The sequence below is a fragment of the Drosophila montana genome, unplaced genomic scaffold (assembly GCF_035044405.1).
Source record: "Drosophila montana isolate Dmon_TW-CO22-7 unplaced genomic scaffold, ASM3504440v1 contig_3231_1, whole genome shotgun sequence".
In the NCBI taxonomy this organism is placed as follows: domain Eukaryota; kingdom Metazoa; phylum Arthropoda; class Insecta; order Diptera; family Drosophilidae; genus Drosophila; species Drosophila montana.
Genome location: NW_026998113.1, coordinates 139,950 through 165,832, shown reverse-complemented (window position 1 = coordinate 165,832; position 25,883 = coordinate 139,950). Strand labels below are relative to the sequence as shown.

Genomic DNA, 25,883 nt, shown 5'->3' with positions numbered 1-25,883 from the left:
AAAAACTGCGAAGAAGAACCAAAAAGAAATGAGCAGCGCCCCGCACAAAACAGAAACCGAAACGACACAACACAAAAATTTGGTTTCAAGAAGTCATTGAACTTGTTACCAAAAAAATAATCAACACACACACACAAACTCTCTGGGTGCGTGAGCTTGAAATAAACTTGGCTCGAAATGAAATGAAAAGAAATGATTGTTGGAGCAGCCGAAAAAAGGCCGAGAAGCAAGCGAAAGAGCCATCAAAAATGAAAGAGCCATAAAAGCGGGCGACGTTAACGTGCGCTCATGACTTGGCCTCTCTCCCTCTCTCTCGCAGAGTGTGTATGTGTGTGTATAAGTGTTAAATAATACATGTACATATACATATGCATATAGGCCTAAAACGCACTTGATCTGCCTGCTGACCACATTTTTTTTTATTATATTTTTCGATAGGCATTTCATATTTATTTTTTACTTTCAATTATGGATAGGCGCAAAAAAAAGAACGAAGAACTTAAAACACGAACTTGTTTTAGCGCGGGGAATATTTCTTTTCCCACTTTTTTGTATTTACTTGTATTTTTTAACCAAGACGCAATAGTTTTATGCATATGCCAAATATACATTTATTGAGTTGCGTTAATCAGTTGGGTTCTTGAAATTCCGAAAGTTCTTAAATCAACTGCGTTTCATCATCAGCGCGAGGCACATCAACCAAACCCGACAAATATAATGATGATTTATTTACTAAATATTATAATTGCGCTCATGCTCATACTCATGCTTATGTGTTGCCTTTTTGGGCGGGTTTTTCAGCTTCGTTTTTTTTTCTTTATTTATTTAAGAATTTATTGACCCCATGTTGGAGCGTTTTTGCTTTCTATGTGCCGCACGACAAGCAGCCACAGCAGTAGGTTCTAATGACCACAGTTCCCAAGTTTCTTGAGCGTGTCTTTCGTTAGTTTTTTCATTCTATTTATTATTTCGTTCGCTGGCTGGTTCCATTGTCCATTAGAAGCCGACACGTCGCTTTTTTAAAGTTCTGAGCGAATCAACTTTTGTATGCCTTAATTGTTATTTATAGAAAATGATAGTAAGTGTTGCAAAGCTAATGACTTTTTGCGCGGCTTGTCTGGAGTTCTATAGGCCTTTCGGGCTTATGGAGATCTTCTGAAACCACCAACTGATTTATTGTGCGTGTCTTTTGATTCGTTTCATAATCCTCTGTGCGCTGTTTTTTTTTTTTTGTTTGTTTGTTCACCATCGCGCAGAGTTCAAGGTTGAGCTCAGTTAATGCTAAAAATATTGATTACCTTACCAAATTGCCGGGCTGCCAACTGCTGGCAACTGCTCGATGCTGGTATTCTCAATGCCCGCAGCTCGACGAACGGCTACCTTCGTTAATTACATTTTAGTTATGTAAATGCCAATTTCAATTAGTTGCCATTTTAATGTCTTTGTTGTAAATAATGATTTGGCATTTATTTGATCTATTGTCTTATCTCATTTGCCGCCCTTTTATCTCAGTGGCGAGCGCTAGGCAAAGGCCTTAGAACTTATATTACGCAATCTATGGTATTTATATTTTTATAATGCTGCTTTATTCTGATTGCCGCATGCTTGCAGCTATGAAAATGTATTAAAAAAAAACTATATTTAATAACCCTAATTATAAGTTAACTCCCCCTTTTGCTGTAAGTTGAATTCTGCGCCAAGCCCTTTGTCTGGCCTTTGTTATTAATTTGCTGTAATTCAAGATTTTCTCTAGATTTGTGCGTAGCCTGAGATTATGGCCTCGCTTACCTCTTCAGATTTTAGGTGGCATCGATAATTTGCTTTATATGTGTCTTAAACTGATTTGTATCCAAATTATATAGACAGATGGTTCTTTTTTTTATAATCAGCAGCTAGCACTATATTTTTCTTAGTTTATGCATAGTTTTTACTAAACTATCCTACATGTAAATAAAATACAGATAATCCAACAAAAATCTATTAAAATTTGGCATTTGGCAATTTTTCAAAAATTCCAAAAGTCTTATATAAAAAGTTCAGAAATAATTTGATAACAAATCGGGTAGTTAGTTTAATAAAGTTACTTCCTAACATGTGTACTCATTCTTTTTTTTTAAATTTATTTATCTACGTATTTTCAGAACAATTTAAAAATGTTTTGGCTTAGTATTGTGCCCAGATCGCCGCAGATCTCATCCCATCGATCGCTCAGATCGGGTTACTTTATTATTTTTGTTATTTTTGTTACTTTTCTTATGCTCGACTTAACGTAGAATAAGTTTTTTTTAGTATTTATTCCCATAAGTTTAATTTAAGTTTTATTTATTTTTGGTTTAAAAGCCAATTTTACTACCCTATATTATTAACACATTTCAAGTTCTTATTTCCTTAATATAATTATAATTTATGTATTTATTTTCAGCTATGCAAAATGACAACTTGCCAGTTCCAATTTGGGCAAACAACCAGTTGAAAAAAATAACAACAACAACTACTAAAACTCGGTTGAGACGCTCGCCCATTACAATATGCAATTATAGCATCATGAAATGTAATACGCCAAAACAAACAAACAACAACAACAACGACAGCAATAGCAACAACAACAGCAACAGTAACAACAACGACAACAACGACAACCAATTACATGCAATTGTGAGTACGAGTGCTGAGCACAAGTATTCACCTGGTCAGGAGAGTGGGTGAGAGCGCGCCGCGTGCACTTACAGAGCAGCATTTGCGTGTGTGTGTGAGGGCTTCTGTGTGTGTGTAAGTGAGTGTTTGAAACGGGTTAAGAGAATGAGAACAAGTGGCGGTTGGTCGCGCTTGGCTTGCGCAGATTCTAAACTTGTTAGAAGAGTTCAACAAATGAGCGCGAGCGCCAATTGTCAAGATCAATGCTGCGGCAGCGATTGCTGCTGCTTCTGCTGCTGCTGCTGCTGCCGCGAGCCTTGAAAATGTTGTAATTTTACGCTCGCATGCTCAATTTGCGCTCACTCTCCGTTTGATGGCGTCTATGTGTGTGTGTGTGTGTTAGAGGCGTTTAGAACTATTGCAAAAAGCACGAATTTATTGAGTAAAGAGCGAGGCAAAAACAACAGCAACAACAACAACAAGCACAGCGGCAGCAGCGCCAACGCTCAATGCCAAAGAGATGGCTCTGCTGGCAGCTCTGCCGACGCACTCACCTTGAATGAAAGTTCTGGCCTGTTGCGCTCACCACACACACATACACACGAAGCCGAAGAGATACCGCGACGACGCGTTGCGCTCAATGTAAAAAGAAGGCAGCAGCGGCAGCGACTGAGACAGCGACTGCGGCTTTGTGTGTGTGCGTGATCAAGAACCTGAGACACCTGAGCTGCCGCTGTTGTGCTGTCTGTATGTGTCTATGTGTGTGTGTGTGTGTTTTGAAGAGAAAGAAGAGTCGCTGTAGAAAGCAGCGGGCAGAGCTGATGTCCGTGTCCGTGTGTGAGTGCGTGTCGTGTAATGAAATGCTGAAAAAGTCTATCTGTTTGCGTCGGCGCTGCTGCTGCTGCTGTTGCTGCTGCTGCTGCTTTCAGAAGCCTCTAACGACGTCGCCGCTGCTGTCGTTCGACATTGAAGTCGCAACGCGACTCATCCGTAGTTCAGTTTCCCGTAAGCAACAAAACGATCGAGACATGGTTTCGTAAGCAGCACGCGTTACGTTTTTATTGCTTTTAGAAGAATAAGAAGAAGATGTAGAAGTGCACGTTACGGCTAACCGTCAACAACAACAACAAAATCAAAAAAACACCTTCTAAAACTAAACAAATTAAATTCTGTGCAACAACAACTACAAACAACAAAAGGTGCAACAAAGTTACGAATTTGTGTTTTGCATATTGATAAGACTGCCTACAAAAGATATCATAGCAAAGTTTTACATATAATTAGGCAATTAGTTCAAATACCCCGCCCACAAAATCAAGTGTGCACTTCAGTGCCAAAAATGTGTAACAACAACAACAACAACAACTAGTGTTTATAATAATTGAAAAACAACAAATACAAATACAAGTAAACGGCATTTAAGCATTTGGATTTATTACGTAATGGATTTAAAATTAGCAACAACAACTACAACAACAACATCGTCAGCAGCAGCAGCTTCACAACAACTAAAGCAACACGGATATGCATTTAAACAATGAAAATGGTAAGTGTTATTCACATTTATTTTTTTTTTAATTTAAAGCATAAAATTTTTTTTTTTTTTTAATTTATTAGTATTTGTAAAAAAAAACCATTTGTTCAAGTCCAGTCAGAAGTCTTGGTCTTGGCATCTATATATCTATCTATTTAGGTCTTACCAGAAATTTGTTCAAGATTCTCGAAAGTTCTGCAAAGAAAGCTTTCCATTAACTTACCAAACTTGTTGCCGTAACTCTCAGACCCTACCAGAAGCAATCGCAGTTTTAGATTCTTTGAAATAGTTAAAATCATGGCTTATATTTCAATAAAGTTCCATTTTCTTGCCCTTCTTAGATATCAGAGATTATAGCATAGATATTCCAAACAAAAAAAAGCTCACTTAAATCAAATGAATCTGTAAGATGTCGAATGTATCTTCCGGATAGTTTTTATTTTACGCGGCTAAAACTGAAATTGTAAATATATATCCTTAGAATATCTAAAAAAGAAAGCATCGTTAAGATAACCAAAGAGCATAGATTATATTCGCATACCTCAATTGCAAATCTTTTTATCATTAAGAAGAAAAAATCCCAACTTTACTCAGAGTAAAGCACGCAAAACAATAGTTTGTAATAAGCTCGAACGCGCCATGACTTGTATTATGTGATTAATAGTAATTTGTTTACACAAGATCACAATATTTAATTGTCTGAGCACTTCCTGGTTTATCTTGGCCATTACATAACAACCAAAACAATGCAAATGAGCCATCGATAAATACACTCATCTCAGACAGAAGGCCACATAACAAATTGCATAATCAATTTGCCAGCCACTTTAATTGTATTATTATTAGTATTAATTCTTGTTTATCATCAAGACCAAGTGAGAATTGCTAATTGTCTTTTTTACACTCCATTCAATTCAACAATTTGCTAACAAATTATGTCTTGTTAATTGTCTTTCTCTGAAATATGGCCAACAATGAAGATGTTAAGCCAAAGTGGACATAAATGCGTTTAATTTTAACCATGATGTGGCTAAGAATCTCTATGAAGATGAAGACTTTCTAGTGTCAGTTATGCTAATACATAAAGGTATTATATAATCAACCCGCGGGTAAAACGAGTTTCAAACTTACTGAACAAAACAAAAAATAAAACAAAATTAAAGAACATATAAAGCCCAAAAAGTGATTAATTACTGTCAGGCTAGTAAAATGGGGTGTATATAAAAAAAGTTCTTAAGGCGAATTTATGAGAAATTTAATCAAGCCTTAAAAACAAAATACGCTTAGACCACTTGCCGCTGACTCAACAATGAAGAGCTGCCAAGTCTGGATAGCATTTCATTAGAAAAATTATATATAAAAATTGTATTTTTAATAATCATACAAACAAAAAAAAAGCAAATAAGAACCTAGCAAAGTGAGCAACAAAAATAATTAGACAAAACCAGTTTCTGGCCTTAAACAAATAAACAGCAACAATAAATGGGCAAACACACAGATTTAAAGGCATACAGATATCCACAGATATATAAATATATATATATATATATATATATACGAACAAAGTTGGTAACTTTATATATTATAAGAAGCGCTAGGCAGAGAGAGAGCGGGAGAGAAAGAGAGAGATGCTAAAATAATTGGCGACGTAAGGCAGAAAAACCTTGACTTTGACTTTAAATGACTCGCAGCGCCGTAACAGAAACAACAACAAAAACAACCACGACAACAACAACAACAATAAAAGTTGTGATATATTGTCTAAACAAAAACAAATTTGAAATGAAATCGAAACGTGGCGCGAACGCTGACGCTGACGCTTCACTTCGAGATGAATGAACAAAGCAAAGGCAAAAGCAGAGGCAAAAGCAAAAACAAAAGCAAAAGCAAAGGCAAAAGCAAAGGCACTCAGCAAATGCACATAAAGCTCAATTTCAATATCAAGGTCATTAGCTGCAGCTGTCCGAAGACGCAGTTGCCACCTGTTAAAGGCGACAGCAATAGCTTCAATTGTAATTGATTTTAAATGGCATATAGAATGACAGATCAGCTGTGCGAGGGCTGGGCGGGGAGTAGGGGGGCATGCACAGCTCAATATATATTATACAAACTGGCAGCAGGCGTTCAAGCAAAAGGTTGTTTTGCATTTCAAATGAGACAGCAGCGAAAAGCTGCTCTCGATGATTTGTAGCTGCTGCTGTTGCTGTTGCTCCTATTGTTGTTGTCGTTGTTGATATTTGGCACGAATTTTGCAGCTCTTTTTTTGGGCATTGCGTTATGTAGACACACACACGGACGCACACACACACACACACGCACGTTGAGTTGGCCGAGTTCAATGACTGCGCGTCCAAACAAAAGACTTAGGCAACGAACTCAATCTAGCCTGAAAACGGTTTTCATTTTCATTTCTGAGAGAGAGAGAGGGCGCAAGTGAGCGATAGAAAGAGACAGCAAGCCCATAGGAGTCTAGCATTAGAATGTTGTTGGCAAGGGCGCGACCAAACAAAAAGTGAATCTGCCGCTTGCCGCAAACCAAACCAGTTCAACGCTGCAATTTAGTTACCATCCTTGCTGCAGCGGTGCGGTGGGCCCGCGTTGGGGCAGGTTGCGAGGCGGTACAGGCAGGCCGGCAGGCAGGCAGGCAATCCAAGGCAAGGCACGGCTTGGCTTGGCTTGGCAAGGCAGCTCAGCATCGGCATCGGCATCGGCATCAGGGAATCATTTGCCGTGAAAAGGGCGTTCAACTGGCAAATGCTCATGGGCACATGGCGTGTGTTCGAGGTTCTTGCACTTGGGGCCGCCAACAACAAGTTCTTGCTGTTGCAGCAGTTGCAGCACTCACTGTCTGCGCTCCGCCTGTCGATGCACTTATTTTTTACACATTTTCTTCGTCTTATTTTTTTTTTTGTTATTTTCTAAGCCTGCCCGTCACGTCATGAAAAGGGAATCAAATCACTCTTACTCTTTGCCGCAGCTGCAGTCAACTGCATGCATGGGGTTATTGACTTTGCCTGTGGCAGCGCCTTTTGCTTTCTTTGTTGCTGCACAATTAGAATTGTTGCTTGCCTTTGGAGCTTGTTGGCCAGGCTCCAGCTCCGGCGACAGCTTCAACTGCAGCTCTGGGCGGTGCACTTGCCACGCATTGCAACTGCAAGCAACATGCAAGTCATGCCAGCATCGCAGCTTCATATACAGCTTAAGAGCTTAAGAGAGCGCTGGCTAAGAGAGGAAGAGCGAGAGACAGAGAGAGGGCGCGCGCGCACAGGTGGCTGAAGAGAGCGCGCGCACACACCAGGAAGAAAGTGTGCAATGGCCATGCAAAAGAATCAAACGAAAGACACGGACGCACACACAGCAAAAGAGGCATGAAAAGAAAACAAGTTCGCCAGTTCAATGACCGACCTACTCAAGCGCGTTATAACCAAAGCAACACCAACACACATACACACACACACACGCATACTCAGACAAGCGCGAGTGGAGAGCAGCGCGCGGCTTTGTGTGTGCCCGTTTGCGCTCAGAGCGTAAGCGCATGCGCCGAGGCGGCTGAGTCGCTGCTGCTGCTGCGGCTGCTGCTTTTGTTGAACTTTGCAGCGACAGGTTCTGTGTCATGTTGTTGTTGTTGTTGTTGCTGTTCCGACACTATCGCGTGTGGCGTTTGCTGCTAGCTGTAAATGCAGACATTGTTGTTGTTGTTGCTTTTGTGCATTGACTGTGACATTGACGAAGCCAGCGCAACGTCGATCGGCGCAGTTCAGTGGGTGGGCGTCTCTTTCCACCTTTTTTTTTTTGGTGGAGCTGACACGCTGACTCTTTTGTTTCGATTGTTGTTGTTGTTCGTATTGTTGAAATCAAATTATGCTCATTTACGCGCCACGCATACGTAATTCGTAATCAGCCGCATTACGTTATGCGACCCACGAAGTCAGCGCGCCTGTAATTGCCGTTTGACTATGACAAAATTACATTTTTTTTTAATAAGCACAGCCCAACCTGTGTAACGGTATTTTATGTGTCGCCTTCTGCTGCACGCTTTTCTTAATACGCTTTTTACAGTTGCCCGTCACTTAAAACGTGCTTGAAATTTTATTAATAGACGTTTTGCGGCTGGGGCTAAGCTTTTGCCAGAGCTTTAACTGCGCCAGCTTGCATAATGTTGAGTTCAGTTGAACACTTCCGGTTTCTGGCTCTGTAGTTCATTGTCAACTGTCGCAGGGCATAGAAAACGCAATCAACCCTCTGGCGTGCGAACTTTTCCAACAAAACATGCAGTTGCAGCGGGAGAGAGAGAGAGAGAGAGAGAGAGAGGAATAGAGAGAGCTTAGCTGCAGAGCTTTACGTTGGGTTCCGCTGCACTTAAAGAAAATGCATGTGCTTAAGTAAAAACTTTACTTGGCATTTTATTGATATTTGTTAAAACTACACTTTCAGATAAGATTTGCTGGACTATATGCAACAATTTGCTATTAATAGTGCAATTTATTTACCTGGGCAATAAAATCTTATCTTATTTGACGATTTTACAGAGCTAAAACTGGCTGATCAAGGTCAGTCAGTTATTGTTTGTATACAGAAATAAGAAATGTGTTTCGGTGTCTTCTTTTGGGGCAAGTGTAGAAATGCTCTCCATAATCCTTTGTTGCACTTACATACGGGAGCACAGTTAAGCTAATCTATTAATATGCTCAAGAACCCAACTTTTTTCCTCAACTATACTCATGCCAAATATTACAAGCAAGCGATTCCTGTTAGCTTTCAAAGCTTCGTGTTGCATAGACAGACCTAGCCCAATAAAACGGCTTGGGTTTTTCTATGGAAATCACAGCACCATGCAGCGCTGCACAACACCACAGAGCCCCTACACACGGGAGGGAGGGAGCCTGGCAACAACCCCGTGGCGTGGCGCCGACTGCACTGCAGACTCGGCTCGACTGCGAATGCTGGCGACGGACGCCGCCCTTGTATCGCTGCCTTTCGCATTGTTGTTATTGTTAAATGCGCGAGTTCAGCTCATGCCAAGTGCAAGTGCCAACCCCACTTCAGAGCCCCTCTACCCCCCTGCCTTTTGCCCGGCCCCCTTGCATGTCTGCTTGTTTACTGTCTGCACTGCGTTCGGGCTGCATTCGCTGTCGCCGCTGACGGCAACTGCGACGGCGACGGCGACTGCGGCAGCGGCAGCGGCTGCGACAGCGGGCTGGCCAAGTGGCAGCCGCTGAACTGGCAGTCGCTTCAGTCCTGACTCGGGATGTTAGCGCGTTGGGCAGGTCATGTCTGGCAGGCGTAGCAGCCGCGTCGCGAGGACTAACAAAAAATAGCAAAAAATATATATACAAAAAAAAAAAAAAAATAAAATGATAATAATAAAATAGTTTTGCATTTTATACAAAGAAAATGAAATGATATACCACAAATGTGTTCAAGCAAATCGATTTAGTGCCGTTTAAGTGTAAGATTCTAGTGTATAAGGCTCGAGGAGTGTACGCTCTGTATATATATTGTCTATATATCCCAGCAATACGGCAAGCCGAACAGACCGTGGCAATGTGTTCATACGCCCGTAGAACACTATACTTTTATCGTATCTATTTTCGCGATATTTTTGCGATAATCAGTTTCTTCAAATCGCGTTTAAAATGCATTTTGGCCAATACTTGAGCGATAAGGAGACTGAGAGACCAAAAACAATACCAAAATTCTTGTGCAACAAATCTAAGGAAAAGGTAAATCGTAAAATATACTTAGCATTAATTCTATACTTTTGCTTTTCTGCGACATGAGCATGTTCAGTGTCCGGTGCCCGGTGCCAGGCGCTGGCTGACCATGTCCTAGCGCACCATAAAGCTCGCCGCCTCATGTCCTGTGAAAGTTCTTGCCTTTCTTTTTTTTTACCACATGCTGCTGCTGCTGTTCCTGGCAGTTCAATAACCTTCCAAAATTCGCAGCCAGTAATGGCAGCAGCAGCAGCGTCGCGAGTCCTGACTCCACGCCAGACACAAACAACAAGAAGCAGCAGACGCCGCAGCCGCTGCCGCTGTTGCTGTCGCTGCTGCTATTGTTGTCTCGCTTGCTCGCATCGAAATCGAATCGTTGCCGTTCTGTCTGAATGGCTGGAGTGCAAAAAATTAAAAGTGAAATTTTGTGCGCTAGCGCCTGCGCCGCCCCAACATAGTCCTGCCGCTGCATTCAGGGTCCTTGCCCGCAGTCGCTGCGCAGCCGGCGCCAACACCAAGCACGACGCACTGCACAAACTGCACACTGTCAAGACCACAACCCAAAGCGAGGCAGCTGCCCAGGCCCAGAAGCAGCATTAGCAGCAGCAGCAGCAGGACCTTCGTTTGGCTCGTCGTTGTGCTCGTCGTCGTCCTCGTCCTCGTCCTCATCCTCGTCGTCGTCGTCGTCGTCGTCGTCGTCGTCCTCGTCTGCTGTCTGTGCTGTGCATTGTGTACAGCTTTTGCTGTCGTTGTCCTGTCGTTTGTGTGTTTCGCTTTCCGTATTGGGTGTGTATACCACTGGCAGCCGGCAAAAGCCGACGACCGTGCAACGTACGTGCCCAAAAGTTCAATGAACGCGCCAGCGATTTATGTATGAAAAGCGAAAAGGATAATGAGCAGCAACAGCAGCAGCAACAGCGGCAGCAGCAGCATTGGCAGCGACGGCTGCGTCGGGCCCTGCCCCAACATAATGTGGCAACATTGGCAAGGCGTCTGCTGCAGCCACTTCCCCGTATGGAAACTTCGAACTGGCGTCGTCTGGCGCTGCCTGAAAAGGGTCGTTCGCCTTTTCTGTTGTCTGGCAAATTTTACTTTGACTTTTTTCCGCACACCCCCGCCCCCTCACACACACCCACAGTCAGGCAGTCTGCTCCTGTGTCTGCCAGCCCCCAGCGCCGCTCCATGTCTCGAATTTATGCGCATTTTCAATCGCTTTGTCGTAGGTCGTGTTTGTTGTTGTTGTGTCGTCAAGGTAATCTCGCACACAGGATTATGGCCAGCATATATATCCTTATAAGCCGCTTCGCTGCCTGCGATTGCAGTTGCAGCTACCTGAGCCCGGACATCTTAATCTCGGCTTGCGTTTAGAAATTTCCAGTCCTTTTTTCTTACTAATTGTTGCTAGCAATTTTTATCGTTTGTGGTGAAATTGTTCTTTTGGCAGCGGCATCTACTAGCTGGTAGCCATGACATCATGCCCCATGTGGCATGCAACTGTCAACTGTCTGCGCTGCATTTGACCTTTGGGTGCAATGACCCCAGTGCGTCAGCTGCAGATGATGCAATTCCACTGCGGAGCTCACCAAGTCAACAAGTAGTAGTAGTTTGGGCCCTAAAATATGCAAATTTACTTGATTATATTTAAATATTATATTAAATCTTTGGAGTTAATTTAAATATATATAAATATGTTAACAACACTTACATTTTAGAAAGACAAGTTCTAAAAATTAACATTTCTTTGGCTTTTAGGAAGAGCTGAGAAGAATAAATAAGTATTTATTAATTATTTTATTGCTTCCCACGACTCTTAAAATTTTCGTAGCATGCTTCCAGGCGTTTCTAAGGCATTCATCTTAAACTTTACTTTATGTATATTTAAACCAGTTTTTTTCGATTGCGGTTAAGTTGTCTGCTCGAACTAATGTGCCTCACAAAATTGTAGCGCAAGGCATGCAAAAAATTCTCTTAACAAACTCAACGGCAAAATTGAATACTTTAATTAACACTAACAAAATCAACAACAAAATGTAAAACTTTCACTGCGCAATAAGTCAGAAAAAAAAATAAAGAAAAACGAAAAACAATACAAAAAAAACACAAAGCAGAATAAATTCTAAATCAGCTGATAAGGAAAGGCAAGTGCATGGCAAATGTAAAAGCAGAAGAAGCAGCAGCTCCAGCTAACTGTAACTAAATGGTAGCCGATAAGAGGGCAACGAATTGTGCGGCGAAGCGCGGCGAAGTGGGGCGAAGGCGAAAAAGTTGCATTTAATTTATGATTAGGCGGCCAAACGACCTACGTCAAAGCCGAAATGCCAATAAAACAAGGCAATCAATAAAGCTATTGCACCTATAAACATATACGTAACTATATATAATTATATTTACATACATATACATATAGATGTGTCTGTGTGTGTGTGTGTGTGTAAAGACTGTGTGAGTTATAAGCATTTCGCAAAGCTGAAATAAATCAAGATTGCGCACAGCAATAGAGGCGGATACATTTCGATTGCAAAAATAAAAATCTTTAAATATATATACATATATATTTATTCATTGTTTCTCATATACAGATCTGTTAAGGTTTAATATACTTTCGCTTTTAATTGTTGTTATTGTTGCAGTAAAAATGAAATTTTTGTTTAAATGCAAAGCCGACTGCGAGACTTGGGCTCGTGTCGAATGAAGCAGCAGCTACTGAACGACGGGCAGAAGCTAATTAATATGCGAACACTGACAAAAAGCAGCAACCAATTGATAAGCAGTGTGAGACCAAACGAGAGAGAGAGAGAGAGCGAGAAAGAGAGGGAGGGTGAGAGCGCGCTCAATTGCATTGCCATTGCACATGCGCTAAATGTGAGCAACAAATTTCAAGGTTAAAGTGCAACGAAACCGCAACAATACTTTTACACAGCCCATGCAACCCTTGGCTGGTTGTGGCAGGGGTTGGGGTGCTGTCTGTAGAGCTCGCTGGTATAGATACATAGTATTTGTCTGTGTATGTGCTTGTTTATATATATATATATACATATTTTATTTAGATATCAATTTTAATTACCATAAATTGAATTGCAATTCTTATTTCGTTTGCTGCTGCCCTTGAATTGCAAATATTAATTTCAGGCTTGCTTGCTTTTGTTAGATAATGAGAGCAACTAGTCAGTGCACAAAAGATACTCACTTTGAGATACTTTGCATACAGAAAATTCGACGTGCGCATCGCTGCATCGTTCCATTTGTGCATTCTATTCGCATGCACATTCTCGACTTGTGACTCAAGGTTATGATGATGATGATGCTCACTGACTGACTGACTGACTGCAATAACCCCCAGTCACCCCCTTCCCCCACCCCCCCAACCACCTCACAACCAACCTTACCGCTACACTACAAAACGAAAAAAAGCTCTGGCAATTATTGCACACACACACACACACACACACACGCACGCACACTAATTCAGCTTAGCACACAATTTTATTTTATCAGCTGAATGCACCGTCCCCCTTTCGCACACAGCCCCGCGCTGTTTGCTCACTCTGCCAGTTCCCAACTCCCCTCAGCCCCCCTCTAGCCCTTTGTTTGTCGTGTTTTCGTTTCGTTTTTGCATGCACATAAAATAAATGCGAGCACTCAGCGTTACAACAAATTCTGTCAGATATTTGTCGCGGATTTGTTGCTGTTGTTGCTGTTGTTATTGTTGTTGTTATTTCTCTAGCCTCTGCTGCAGCGCACATTTTGTATTTATATTTCCGGGTTGTTGCACGCCCGTTCAAAATTTTGTTTTGTAGTTACTCGCAAATTGTTTTCGTTTGTTGTTTTTGTAGCCGTATCTAAATGCATAAACATCATAATTTGTGCCACACGCAGCCCGTAGACTTTTGTAAATAATAAATTCATCAATATTCAATGTGAAAATGTTCTACAAGTTCAATAAATAATCATGAATAAATAGCAATATATACATATATGTTTTTACACATTAATACTTAACTTTATACACATCCCTGCGTCCTTGAGATCTAGATAGCTTTCAATTGCAACCAAATAAAGATTGCTTAGTTTTTAGATATAGTTATAATATTTATTATAAAATATATTTTGTTAGCAATAAAAATTTTTTGTATTTACACACAAATATTTTAGATATTTATAAATCTTAAAAATCTTTAGATCCACAAATATTTAATCTAGATATTAACAATTTGTGCTTAGAGAATTCGTCTCATGAGAAACGTCTTCTTTCTCTCCTCCCATGGAACTACTTGAGCCACAGAACCCTGGTTAGTTTCGCTCTCTCTGTATCTCTCGTTTTCAGCTTAAGCTGCATTTATTGTTCGCAATTAGTGCTAACTTGCTTTAGGTGCCGGTTCTTCATAGACAAAACACAGATCCCTGCCTCAGATCCCTTCTCTCTCTTTCTTCCTCGTTTTTAGCTTTATTTTGTAATTCGCAATTTGTTCTAACTGGCTTTAAGTGCCTGCTTTTCACACACAAAAAAGTCTTCTAAGAAACGTCTTTCATCTCCCTCATGTAACTTCTTGAGCCACTGATCCAGGGCTCAATCTCGTCCTCTCTCTTCCCATCATTTGCTCGCGCGTTTTCAGCTGAAGCTTTAATTAAATGCACAATTAGTTCTAACTGGCTTTAAGTGCCTGCTCTTCAAAAAAATCGCTTCCTTATAGCTAGTAAATTTCAGCAACTTATCTGGTTAGCATACTCTATTGTTACCAAGTTCTATGGCTTTTCCGGCGTTTACTTTCCACATGTCTTTAAAATCGCACCCTTCGCAACTGAATCATCAGGGAAATACACACACGCGAATACGAAGTGTTGCCTGCTGGATGGGAAAGCCGATTAGAAAATGTTTTAGTGGAAAACGCAATACACAATACGAACGACCCAGGCACTCCCCAATATAAACAAATATTTGCATTGCACTTATAAATACATCGTGAAATTTGTTTATTCATTGAGAATACCCAACAGATATGCGTAGATTTCCTAGATAGCGCACTATTCGCAAGGCCACCCAGTGAGCCCTGACACCCAGCCAGTCCGAGCGAGACGACACTATGTAAGCGGACATTTGATGGCCTTTGCTGCTGCAAAGTTATCAGTAGTACTTTATATATATATGTATATATGTTGATGTATGCATTTATATAGGTAGTATATGGGCTGCGGTTAGTACAGTTTGCGTTGCCTATCGCGCACTTGTCCTTGAATCGAAATATCGCCATTTGGTTTTTATTGTTGAATATTGTTGTTGCAATTGCATTTGTTGCATTTTGTTTCGTTTCGCAACGCTTCCCCATTGCAATTTGATAAAGATCGATGCAGCGTCAACGACGTTGCGGAAGTTTTTCACAGTCTAGAATAACAAAATTATTATGAGCACTGCATCAATACTCAGACGACAATTCGTACATATAGAAATTCATCTACATATAAATATAAATGTACACATATATATATACTATATGCATAAGAACATGGTCGGGCGCATAGCTAACGCAGCCACAGGCGGCGGTAAAACACGGCGTATGCGCAATGTGCAAAAGCTTATCAAAATGCAAATGCACTCGGAGACGACGCTGATGATGACGACGGCAACGTCAGCGGGTCGCCTGCGTTCAAGTTGAATGTTAAACCCAACGAGTCATTTCGGTTGACAATTTTCTAATAGTTTTTTATGGCTACTGTTGTTGTATAAACTAAGTTTATACGGTATATTGAATTAGTCAGTGAGCATGTAACGGGCAGGCGAAGCGCCTAAGTGAATCATAATTTAACAATAATTTCCAATTAAAGTATTTAATATTTTTGAACTCAATTTCAATCAGCTTTTAAGGCTCGGCCTCAATTAATTTTATTTAATTTTTTTTTTATAACTTCACTTATTTATGCCAATTGTAGTGTATTCATGAGTTCTGTCAACTATTTCAGATTTGTAATAAATATACTTTATATTTTTGACCTCAATTTTAATCAGTTTATAAGGCTATTTCTAACCTTTTATGCCAATTGTAGGGTATGCACTAGCTCTGCTAACTATTTCTACTCTCTATTTAATCAGATTCTTAATCTCAAAATAATTTTATTAAATTTGTTTCTATTGGCATTCTCTTAACCTACTTATACCAATTGTAGGGTATGCATAAGTTCTGCCAACTATTTCGGAATGATGTCGTGTACACGAAATGCGTTCGTGTAAGTGTGCACTTGTGTGTGTGTGTTTGTGTGTGGCACTTATTTATTTTTAAATTGCTGCGCCACTCTCTCAACAAATTTCGCGTTCAATTCCCGCTTGGCCCCCCAACCGTTCGCACCACCTGCCCTACGCTCGTTGCGCTCGTGTCCTTCAAATGCAATTGTGCGATGATTGGAAACGCGTTGAGCTTTTTACTTTTTGTTTCTAATGCGGGCAACTCTTTATAAACACACACACACACACACACATACACACCCATGTAAACATATTAATCTTTGTGGATGTGTGTGAGTGTGTGTGCAGCTGTTTATTTTCATTTTCATAGCGATAGCGAAAAGCTTTTGGCGCACTATCTGCACACACACACACACAGTCATTCACACATACACTGCCTTTTAATATAGTTTATTTTGTTGTTTATTTTTATGCCGACGACTTCCTAGAGGCAAAACGCATCTGTTCTATGCTAAGATGCGACAGAGCAATGCATTATCCAATTTTGGTTAGCGTTCAGCGAAAGTTAGTCCCTTATTGCCGAGCAGTGCAAAATCGAAAGTACCTAAAAAAAGAATAAAATTGAGATTGAGAAAAAAAGTGAATAACTATTTCGCGGCTGGCGCCAATTGCCAACACAAATGCACACACCCACAGGCACACACACACACACACACAGATAATCGCACATGCAGCTAGCCAAAAGTGTTCGCACGTTTCCGCACTCATCAAAATAGAATCGAAGTGCAATTTTACAATTGCAACGCAAGTGCAAGTGCAACTAGGCGGCAATACATGCAAGCACACACACAGACACACACAAAGATAAAGTATCTGTAGCCGTAGCTGTATCTGTGTCGATGTGCTTGCATCCGTGTTTTTGCCGCCATTGCCATTTGCCAAAGTCTGGGCAAAAAGTTCTCATTTATGCTGCACGTCGCCGCAGTTCGCATTCTACGTGCGTGTAGCTCACAGATTTACTTACGGCAAAGACCCAAAATATAAAAATCGGAATAGAAAATAGTATACGATTATTGTAAATTACCGTTAAGCCAATGGCAAAACATTTTAACTATTGGGTGAGTGCATATATATTTATGATTACAATTCTTAAGTGGTCTGTAAATAATGAGCTGTTATCAAAAGAACTTAAATGCATATCTGATAAGACTCTAACAATATATAAAATAACTATTCAGGTTTATATGGACATACATATGTTACAGATCTGATAATTCACTTAATTTATTCTATGCTATTCATATAACTGAGACAGCAGCTGAAAGCTTTCAGCTTGAACTGTTTGCGAATTTTAATCTTAACTTTACTTCAATCAATAAATTTGAAGGGAATCGGAAATAAAAGTTTGTATACTATATAAAATATGGTATATGCTAATAATATTCAGGTTTGCCTTAAGACTTTAGGCAGTTTCCTTTCTTAACCTTACTCTCAGCCAGCCAATAGCTAACTTGATTGATAGCTTTTAAAAGCTTATGTTAAGCAGGCTCTAAATTAATTGACATGCTGCATCAAGCCTGCAACATAATTGGACATGTCGAATTCCATAGCTGTCAGCACGCAAAGCACACTTGTGGCATTGTCTGCCACGAACAGTTGCCACAAGCTCATCATAAAAAGACTCGCAAGAAAATGTGCGGCTCATCAATATGGACGCTGCCGCCGTCAATTCCTTTGCCAGCCTTGCACAATAAGTTCATGATTGAGCGGCGGCGCAGTAAAAACAAAAACAAACCACGCAAAGAAGAGACAGAAAGTAACGTTAGATTGCAACCACCGTTGGGACGCCAGCGACAGCGACAGCAGCAGCAACAGCAGAAACAGCAGCAACAACAGCCACAGCAGCAGCAGCCCCGCCGATGCTGAAAGCGCGCGGCGAAATGCAGTCCGCATGAATTCGCCAAGCAACTGCGAAAGCTTTTTTGCATGGCGCTCAAAAGCGCAACCCTTGAACAAACTTGAGCGTTTAACTGTTTTTTTTTTTCGGCTGCGCTGGCGTTCCGTCGCTGCTGCAGCTGAGTGAGTGCATTCATGGGCAATGCCGGGTCGCTCGTTTGCCGACGGCAGCGGTGGCGGCGGTCTCTCCCTAGTCTGGCTGCAGCGGCAGCGGCTGAGGCAGAGGCAGAGGCGAGCGAGCTTTGAGCATGGCGCCTGTGCCGGTTGCATGTATATTGTGTATATGTGGGTCAGTAGTAGGAACACTCGGTCCGCGTCTGTGTGGATGGGCACAGCGTTCATTCTAAAAACTTTTTTGCACATTAGTTTAATAATTTTAGTTGTTCTTGTTTTTGTTTTCTTTGCATTTGTTGCCCGATGCATTTTTGTTGCCCTCCACTCTAGCTATTGTTGCTGTTGTTGCCTCTATACATTTCCGCATAGCTGCATTTGTGAGCGCAATTTGATTTGCGAGCGGGTTTGAGAATCCAACGGGAAGACACAAAATATTTCTGATGTCGTTGCCGTGAGTTGGTTCAGTGCAATCGGGTATGCGGTGCGGTCGGTTGTTCTCGCTAACGGTGTTATTCTCACCGCCGGTTCGCAAACTTCAACAATGTAAACTCAACAAATTTTAACCGAAAAAAACTGTAAAACTCTAAGAAATTAATTCAAATTTGTTTCTAAATTGCTGGAAATTTGCTGGCTGCAGTCAACAATGCAAGCTTTCGGCTGGTCAACGCGGCGTATGCGTAATATATCGAGCACGAAAACCAGCAACGAAACAGAAAGTGATGCGTAATTTGCCAGCACCAAAAGTCCAAAAATTAAAACAAACAACAACAACTACAACAAGAAAAGCAGCAATAAATGATTGAAATTATTCAGTGTGCGAGCAACAACAATACAAATAAAATTAAGAATTCAGCGGCTCAATTAACAGGAATATATTAATTCAAATTTATATATTTGGAACAAAGTAACTGTCATTAATGAGCGCAAAAAGCAGCAAAACGAGAGTACAAACAGCAGTTGGCCAAAATAAAAATATAACAAACAAAAATAAAAAACGTAACAGCCTCACGTGAGTGTCAAATTCTGAATGAGTTTCTAAATGCTTTGCCTTAAACTTCAATAAGAATATGCATATATATATATATACTTTTTTTTTTTGGTCGGGAAAGAGATTTGCCTCTGAATGCCCCTGAACGTGAACGCGTAACCTCCATTAAGGCCGCAATCTTGAACTATGCAAACACACACACACACACACACACACACACACACACGCGCGCATACACGATGACAGCGTCGAACCGAAGCCACTCGACGCTTCGTCGTTAACGCTTTTTGCCGCTATTTTCCCGATAACGACAGCAACGACGACGCCATTGAAATACGAATGCAACACTGCAGGCACACACACACATACACACGCACGCACACATTTAAACAGGCACATTTTTGAGTGTAGTTTTGAGTGAGTGGGCGAAGCTTTGCCTGTCTCTGTTTAAGTGTGTGCGTGTGTGCGTCTCTATGTGTATATATATATGTGTGTGTGTGTGTGTGTGTGTGTGTGTGACGCATGTATTAATAGCCCTGGCTGAAAAAAAGTGAAAAGCAGCACAGAACATTCACAGCGCGTACTAAAGCTCTATTTTCTTTCTCTCTCCCGCTCCGTTATCTTTGCAGATCAAGTGAAACTTTAAATACAACAACAGCTAGCAGCCTAAGTAATACAACAACACAAAAGCGCACTTAAGCCTAGCATTAAGAAGCGAATAGCAACAACAATTAGCTGTAAATTTAAAATGCATGGACATCATCATCATCAACAGCAGCAGCAGCAGCCGCAGCAGCAGCAGCAACAGCAGCAGCAGCAGCAGGCGCTGCCGCCGCCGCAACAAGTGCAACAAATGTCCGCCACAATGAAGCTGGCTGGCCATCCACAGCAGCAGCAGCAGCAGCAACAACAACAAACACACATAGCCATACAGCAACAGCAACAACATCCACATACGCATCCACATCCACATCCGCATCATCATCATGCACAGCATCCACATCATCATGCAAAGCTGCTGCGACGATCGCGCAGTCGCAGTCGCAGTCCAACGCCGGACGGCACACAGGATTACGATGTGACGCGCATGCGCGAGGAGGACTTTGAGCGTCTGGCCGTATATCTGGTGCCCGACGTACAGGCGGAGCGCGGCCTGCCCAATCGTGCGGATAAAACGCTGCCGCGCAGCCTGACGCTCAAGTCCTCCATGGTCTACTCAACGCCAAATGTTAAGGTGAGTGCCGACCACAGAAGCTCGCCGGCTGTAAGAGTGTTGAGCCATCAAGCAGAGCTAATTGTACTAACTGCACTCTCTCTCTCTCTCTCTCGCTCTCTGTGTGCAGACTGAAGGAGTTTGGAGCAGCGGCGTCATACCGCGCGGCACACGCTTTGGCCCATTCGAAGGCATTCCAACCTCAAATTATCCAAATGATAAGAATAAGGCGCGCTATTTCTGGCGGGTAAGCACACAATCACAATTAACGGGCATTAACTGGTTTTTGTTTAAACAAAACTATGGTTAACATATTTTTATTTTGCTGCATTTTGCTACTTTTTAAAACAAGCAAAAACTATGCGACTAACCAACTGGTTTCTCTTAATTTTTAATTTCATGTGCATATCAAAAACAAAACCCAATTACTATACAAATATATATAACCCAACTACAAAAAACAACCAACAAATCAACCGTTTATAAAAATTCCAAATTACAATTTTGCATTTTGTTGCGGATTTGAATTTGAATCAAAAAACCAAAAAAAATAATCAGGTGCAGGGAACACGCCACATAACCTACGGGAATATTAAGGTACCACTTTATGCTTTGTTTTATTTGTGACTCTTAACCATTCAACGCACTCTCTCTCTCTATCGCTTTCTCTCACTAAATCTAACTGCACTCACGCTCGCTCTCTCCTCTCTCGCTCTCTCTCACTCACTCACTCTGTCTGTCTCTATCGCTCAGCAAGCGCTGCGCTTGCTCTCTTTTGTAGTTTGTTTTCTGTGTTGTTGTCTCTTCAACTTGTTGCTGTTTCCAAGGAAAATATCATATCGAGCATTCTTCAATCTCGCTCTTTCTGTTCTCATAACTCTCCGTAGATCTTCAAGGATGATGACTATTATTATCTGGATGGCTCGGATCGTTCGCAATCGAATTGGATGCGCTACGTGGCCTCCGCGTACTGTTTGTCGGTCATGAATCTGGTTGCGTGCCAGCATCAGGAGAACATATATTTCTATACCACCCGCGACATATTGCCCAACGAGGAGCTGATGGTCTGGTATTGCAAGGACTTTGCCAGCCGCTTGGGCTACGATGTGGATCCGGAGCGCACCATATTCGGTGCCTGCAAGCAGGACGTGGATGTCGAGGAGGAGGAGGATGAGGATGAGGAGCTGGCGCACAAGAAACCCCATTATGCAATGGCCGCACCAGAAATACCCGCCGAGGTGGCTGTCAGTCACATTACCTATGTGATGGGTCTCCATTTGCCAGGTGCGCCGCCGGCAGCAGCTGCTCCTCCGCCAACAGCAACAACAACAGCTGCCCAATGCTGTCGACGCGCCAGTCCGCCTGCCCATGTCAGCACCACCAGCAACAACAACAACAACAACAACAACAACAGCAGCAGCAGCTCCAACTCGCTGCATCCGCATATACATCACAGCCGGCACGCGTCCGTGATCATTGGGCAGGATCGTTCGCCGCTGAACAGCAGCAGCTGCGACAAGGAGACGGCTGGATCGCCGCTGTGCGGCAAGGATGCGCACTATGAGCATCAGCTGACGCCGCAGGATGGCAGCGTGCGGTCGGTGCGCTCCGATGAGGGCTACCACAGCAACGAGTGCCAGGAGGATGGCCTGACGCCGCCGGAGGATTCCAGCGATAGCGAGAGCGAGCACAACTATGTGCTCGACTGCTCCAAGAAGGCGATTGCGCCCAAGGAGACGGTCATTGCGCAGGCGCAAAAGCCCAGCAGTGTAACGCCGCCAGCCACCACGCCCACCGTCGCTGCCGTCGCCGCCACGCCCAGCTGTGAGTCGGATAAGAACGAGTTTCGCAAATTCAAGGTGAAAATGCCGCTGAAGTACGAGTTCAAGAACAAGAGCTGTGTGAAAACGGAACCGCTCAAGGATGTCGATGAGCATCTGCCGCCAGCCGGTGTCAGCTTGGAGGAGGAGGAGCTGCACGAGCTGCATGTTGCAGCAGCGGCGGCGGCAGCGGCAGCGGCAGCGGCGGCAGCGCATTCCGAGGACTCGCTATGCCCGCCCAGCACCACAACAACGCTCGGCGAGGAGCAGCACCACCAGCATCAGCAGCATCTGGAGCCAACCAACACACAGCCCGCCTCCTCGACGGTAATTGTGCTGGAGCACAACTCGGGCGGCCAGACGCGCACTATTGTGCCGCTGAGCAAGCCCTACTATGAGGCCGATCCGCCTGGTGAGCGCTATGTGCGCTTCGCCCAGCCCAGCTCGAGCATACTGGAGACCATACTGACCAGCCAGCATCGCCTGGAGGCAGCTGCCGCCGCAGCCAATGCCTGCAGGCAGGCGAACGCAGCGACGCCGCCGCCCACCTCGCCCACGGAGATGGCCTACAGCTACAAGAAGTCGCAGCGCTATGGCAATGCAGTTAGTCCCGATTCCAGCTCTAATCTGGGTCAGCCCCAAGAGCTGAACGGCGCGCACGTTGTGAGCGAGCAGGAGCTCGGCTTGAGTCGCGCCACGCTGATCAAAGGCGAATGCTCGCCGCCACCCGCCGCCTCCCATCATCATCACAATGTGATCTATTCGCCGTCGAGGACCCATCATGCCGCCTATGAGCCGGGCAGCCATTCGCCCAGCTATGCCGGCTATGCGAGCTACCCGGGCGCACAGTCCTTGCATGCGGCTACGTCCACGTTCCACTCACCGCCGCACAGCTCGCACTCGCCCTTCGATCGGCAGTCGAACGCGTCCAGCGGCGGCGGCTCCGCCTCCAATTTGCATCTGCTGCAGAGCAGCACCCAAATGCTTAACCATCCGCTGATGCAGCCGCTGACGCCGCTGCAGCGTCTCTCGCCGCTGCGCATCTCGCCGCCCAGCAGCCTCAGTCCGGATGGCAATTCGTGCCCGCGCAGCGGCAGCCCCCTGAGCCCCAATTCGTTGGCCTCGCGCGGCTACCGCTCGCTGCCGTATCCGCTGAAGAAGAAGGATGGCAAAATGCATTACGAGTGCAATGTGTGCTGCAAGACCTTTGGCCAGTTGAGCAATCTCAAGGTGCATTTGCGCACCCATTCCGGGGAGCGGCCGTTCAAGTGCAATGTCTGCACGAAGAGCTTCACCCAGCTGGCGCATCTGCAGAAGCATCATCTGGTGCACACGGGCGAGAAGCCGCATCAGTGCGACATCTGCAAGAAGCGCTTCTCCAGCACATCCAATCTGAAGACCCATCTGCGGCTGCACAGCGGCCAGAAGCCGTACGCCTGCGATCTCTGCCCGCAGAAGTTTACGCAATTCGTCCATCTAAAGCTGCACAAGCGTCTCCATACCAATGATCGGCCCTATGTGTGCCAGGGCTGTGACAAGAAGTATATCAGCGCCTCCGGCCTGCGCACGCACTGGAAGACAACAAGCTGCAAGCCCAACAATCTGGAGGAGGAGCTGGCCATGGCGGCGGCGGCCACCTCCGAGTGCCTGGGTAAGTTCAGAGCACAGCTCGGCTCGGCTTCACATTCAACAGTTGCTCAAAATGGTTTTCCGCTTGCAGACAAGGATTTGCCGGAGCCGGACTCGCGCGAGGCCTATGAGCAGCTGCAGCAGCATATGCATCCGGTGCATCCGAGCCTGCGTCATTTGGCCGGCGCCCAGTCGCCGCCGCGTCTCATTCCGCTGGGCGGCAATGGACAGCAGCCGCACATGCACATGCAGCAGCTGCAGGGCCACCAGCCGCATGCGCAAGCGAGCAATGCGCCGCCGGGCCACCTAATGCACTCGCCGCACGGCGGCCCGCCCATGCTGCTGACCACAGCCAATCAGCTGCCGCCGCCAACAACGCCACACCACATGCAACAGCAGCAACCGCAACAGCAGCCGCCACAGGCCTCGCCCGGCCGACAGCCGCCCACGCATCAGCAACAACAACAGCAACAGCAGCAGCATCTGGGGCCACCGCATCATCTCGCACAGCACTCGCCCAAGTCGCTGAAGCCGCTGCCGGACGCTGGCTATCTGCACGGGCCGCTCGTGCAGACGCAGGAGAATCGACCCTCGGTCATCGAGTCCTCCAGCCAGCCCATGATCATTGAGTGCACGTAAATCCGGCATTCAACTATCCGTAACTGAAATTGAAGTGCAATACAACAGCAACAACAACACGTAGAAGTTAAGAGAACCGTACGGAAGCGGACAGACGTTACCTAACTGCAGCACACAAGCACACATAACGGTATTATTATTAGATTGTATATAGCCAGGCGGGCCCAAAACAAAACCCCACAAAACCCACTCAAAATTTATTAAAAGAAAAACCAACTCATTTCGCGCTATGAAAAACTAGATCTCAACAATTGGCAGTCCCTCAGCAAAAAAAAAAAAAATAATAAGAAAACTGAAATTGAATAAAACATAGAAAAGAAAACACGGCATATTATTTTTGATAAATATTTTATATTAAACAACTGGAAAATCATTTCAAGCTGTTAATTGTAAAAAAAACCATTCAAAGCAAAATAATAAAAACGGCAAAAAAACAGCAACAATTTTGATTCGATGTGAAAACTAAAAATGCATTTAAATTTGTTTCCGAGTTGCGAGTTGTAAATTACAAGTACAGTTATGCATAAAAGTAAACATACATAGACATAAAAACACATACACAATTAGATTCAAGTTGCCTTATTTGAATTTCGTTAGCACTGAAAACAAAAAAAAACCAAACACAAATATTTGCTTACAATTCCAAATTTAAGCAGAAGAAATATAAATGTATGAAAAAATCAATAAATAAATACTGCAAATACGTATTTTATATATAAATATATAAATATATAAACATAAATATTTATTATATATTTGTATGTATTTTATTAAAAGCAGCAGCAACACAATAAAATCAGCAAACTGTAAATAATTAAAAGAAAAACAATAACAATAAACTTTGACATATGTAATAAATAATTAATTAATTTGAAGGCCTGTTAAATTTGCAAACCGCTTCATTCACTAGTGTTTAGCTATTAATTACTTAGCCACGTAGAGATTATCATTATGATTATATGATTATTATGATTAGTGAAAACAGAAAAGAAAAAAAACAAGAAAATATGAAGAAAAAAAATCAAAAAGAACAACAACAAAAAACTTAGCTGAAAATCGGTGCTTTTGACTGTTTCCATTTGTCCACATTTACATTTACAATTGTATTTGTATTATGAAACACAATAATTATTACCATAAACTTAAGTACATAATATACGCATATATTAATATAAATATTAGTACACATACATAGCCTAATAATGTAGCAACATATTCTATATCATAAGCCTTCTCTAAACAAATCTTCAGCTCTTTGTAACAATTACTTTTGCGCCTTAGAAAAACAAAAACAAATTCTCCCAAAAAACAAAAAAAAAAAAAACAAACAAAAATATGAATTATTCGTAACTTTACCAAAATTTAGCAAAAACAAACAAAAACATCAAAACGCTCTCAATTAGTCTTCGTTTTTTCTCAATGTCTAAGTTAAGTAAAGCAAATGGCTTAGTTAATTTGTCTGATTAA

General features: G+C 42.9%; 1 protein-coding gene across 3 annotated transcripts; it reads left to right on the top strand.

The window, feature by feature from the left end:
* Nucleotides 1-3,675: 3,675 nt before the first annotated feature.
* Blimp-1 lies at nucleotides 3,676-24,708 on the top strand. Of its 3 annotated transcripts, none has more exons than XM_064690018.1 (6): nucleotides 3,676-4,180; nucleotides 19,745-20,349; nucleotides 20,459-20,575; nucleotides 20,887-20,925; nucleotides 21,216-23,799; nucleotides 23,869-24,708. In XM_064690018.1, the coding sequence occupies exons 2-6, from the start codon at nucleotides 19,864-19,866 to the stop codon at nucleotides 24,414-24,416; spliced, it is 3,774 nt and encodes a 1,257-aa protein (XP_064546088.1). In that variant the 5' UTR covers nucleotides 3,676-4,180; nucleotides 19,745-19,863; the 3' UTR covers nucleotides 24,417-24,708. The 3 variants fall into 3 exon arrangements, with proteins under 3 accessions (XP_064546088.1, XP_064546087.1, XP_064546090.1); XM_064690017.1 differs by lacking the exon at nucleotides 3,676-4,180 and adding an exon at nucleotides 18,830-19,136; XM_064690020.1 differs by lacking the exons at nucleotides 3,676-4,180; nucleotides 20,887-20,925 and adding an exon at nucleotides 18,830-19,136.
* The last annotated feature ends 1,175 nt before the right edge of the window (nucleotides 24,709-25,883 follow it).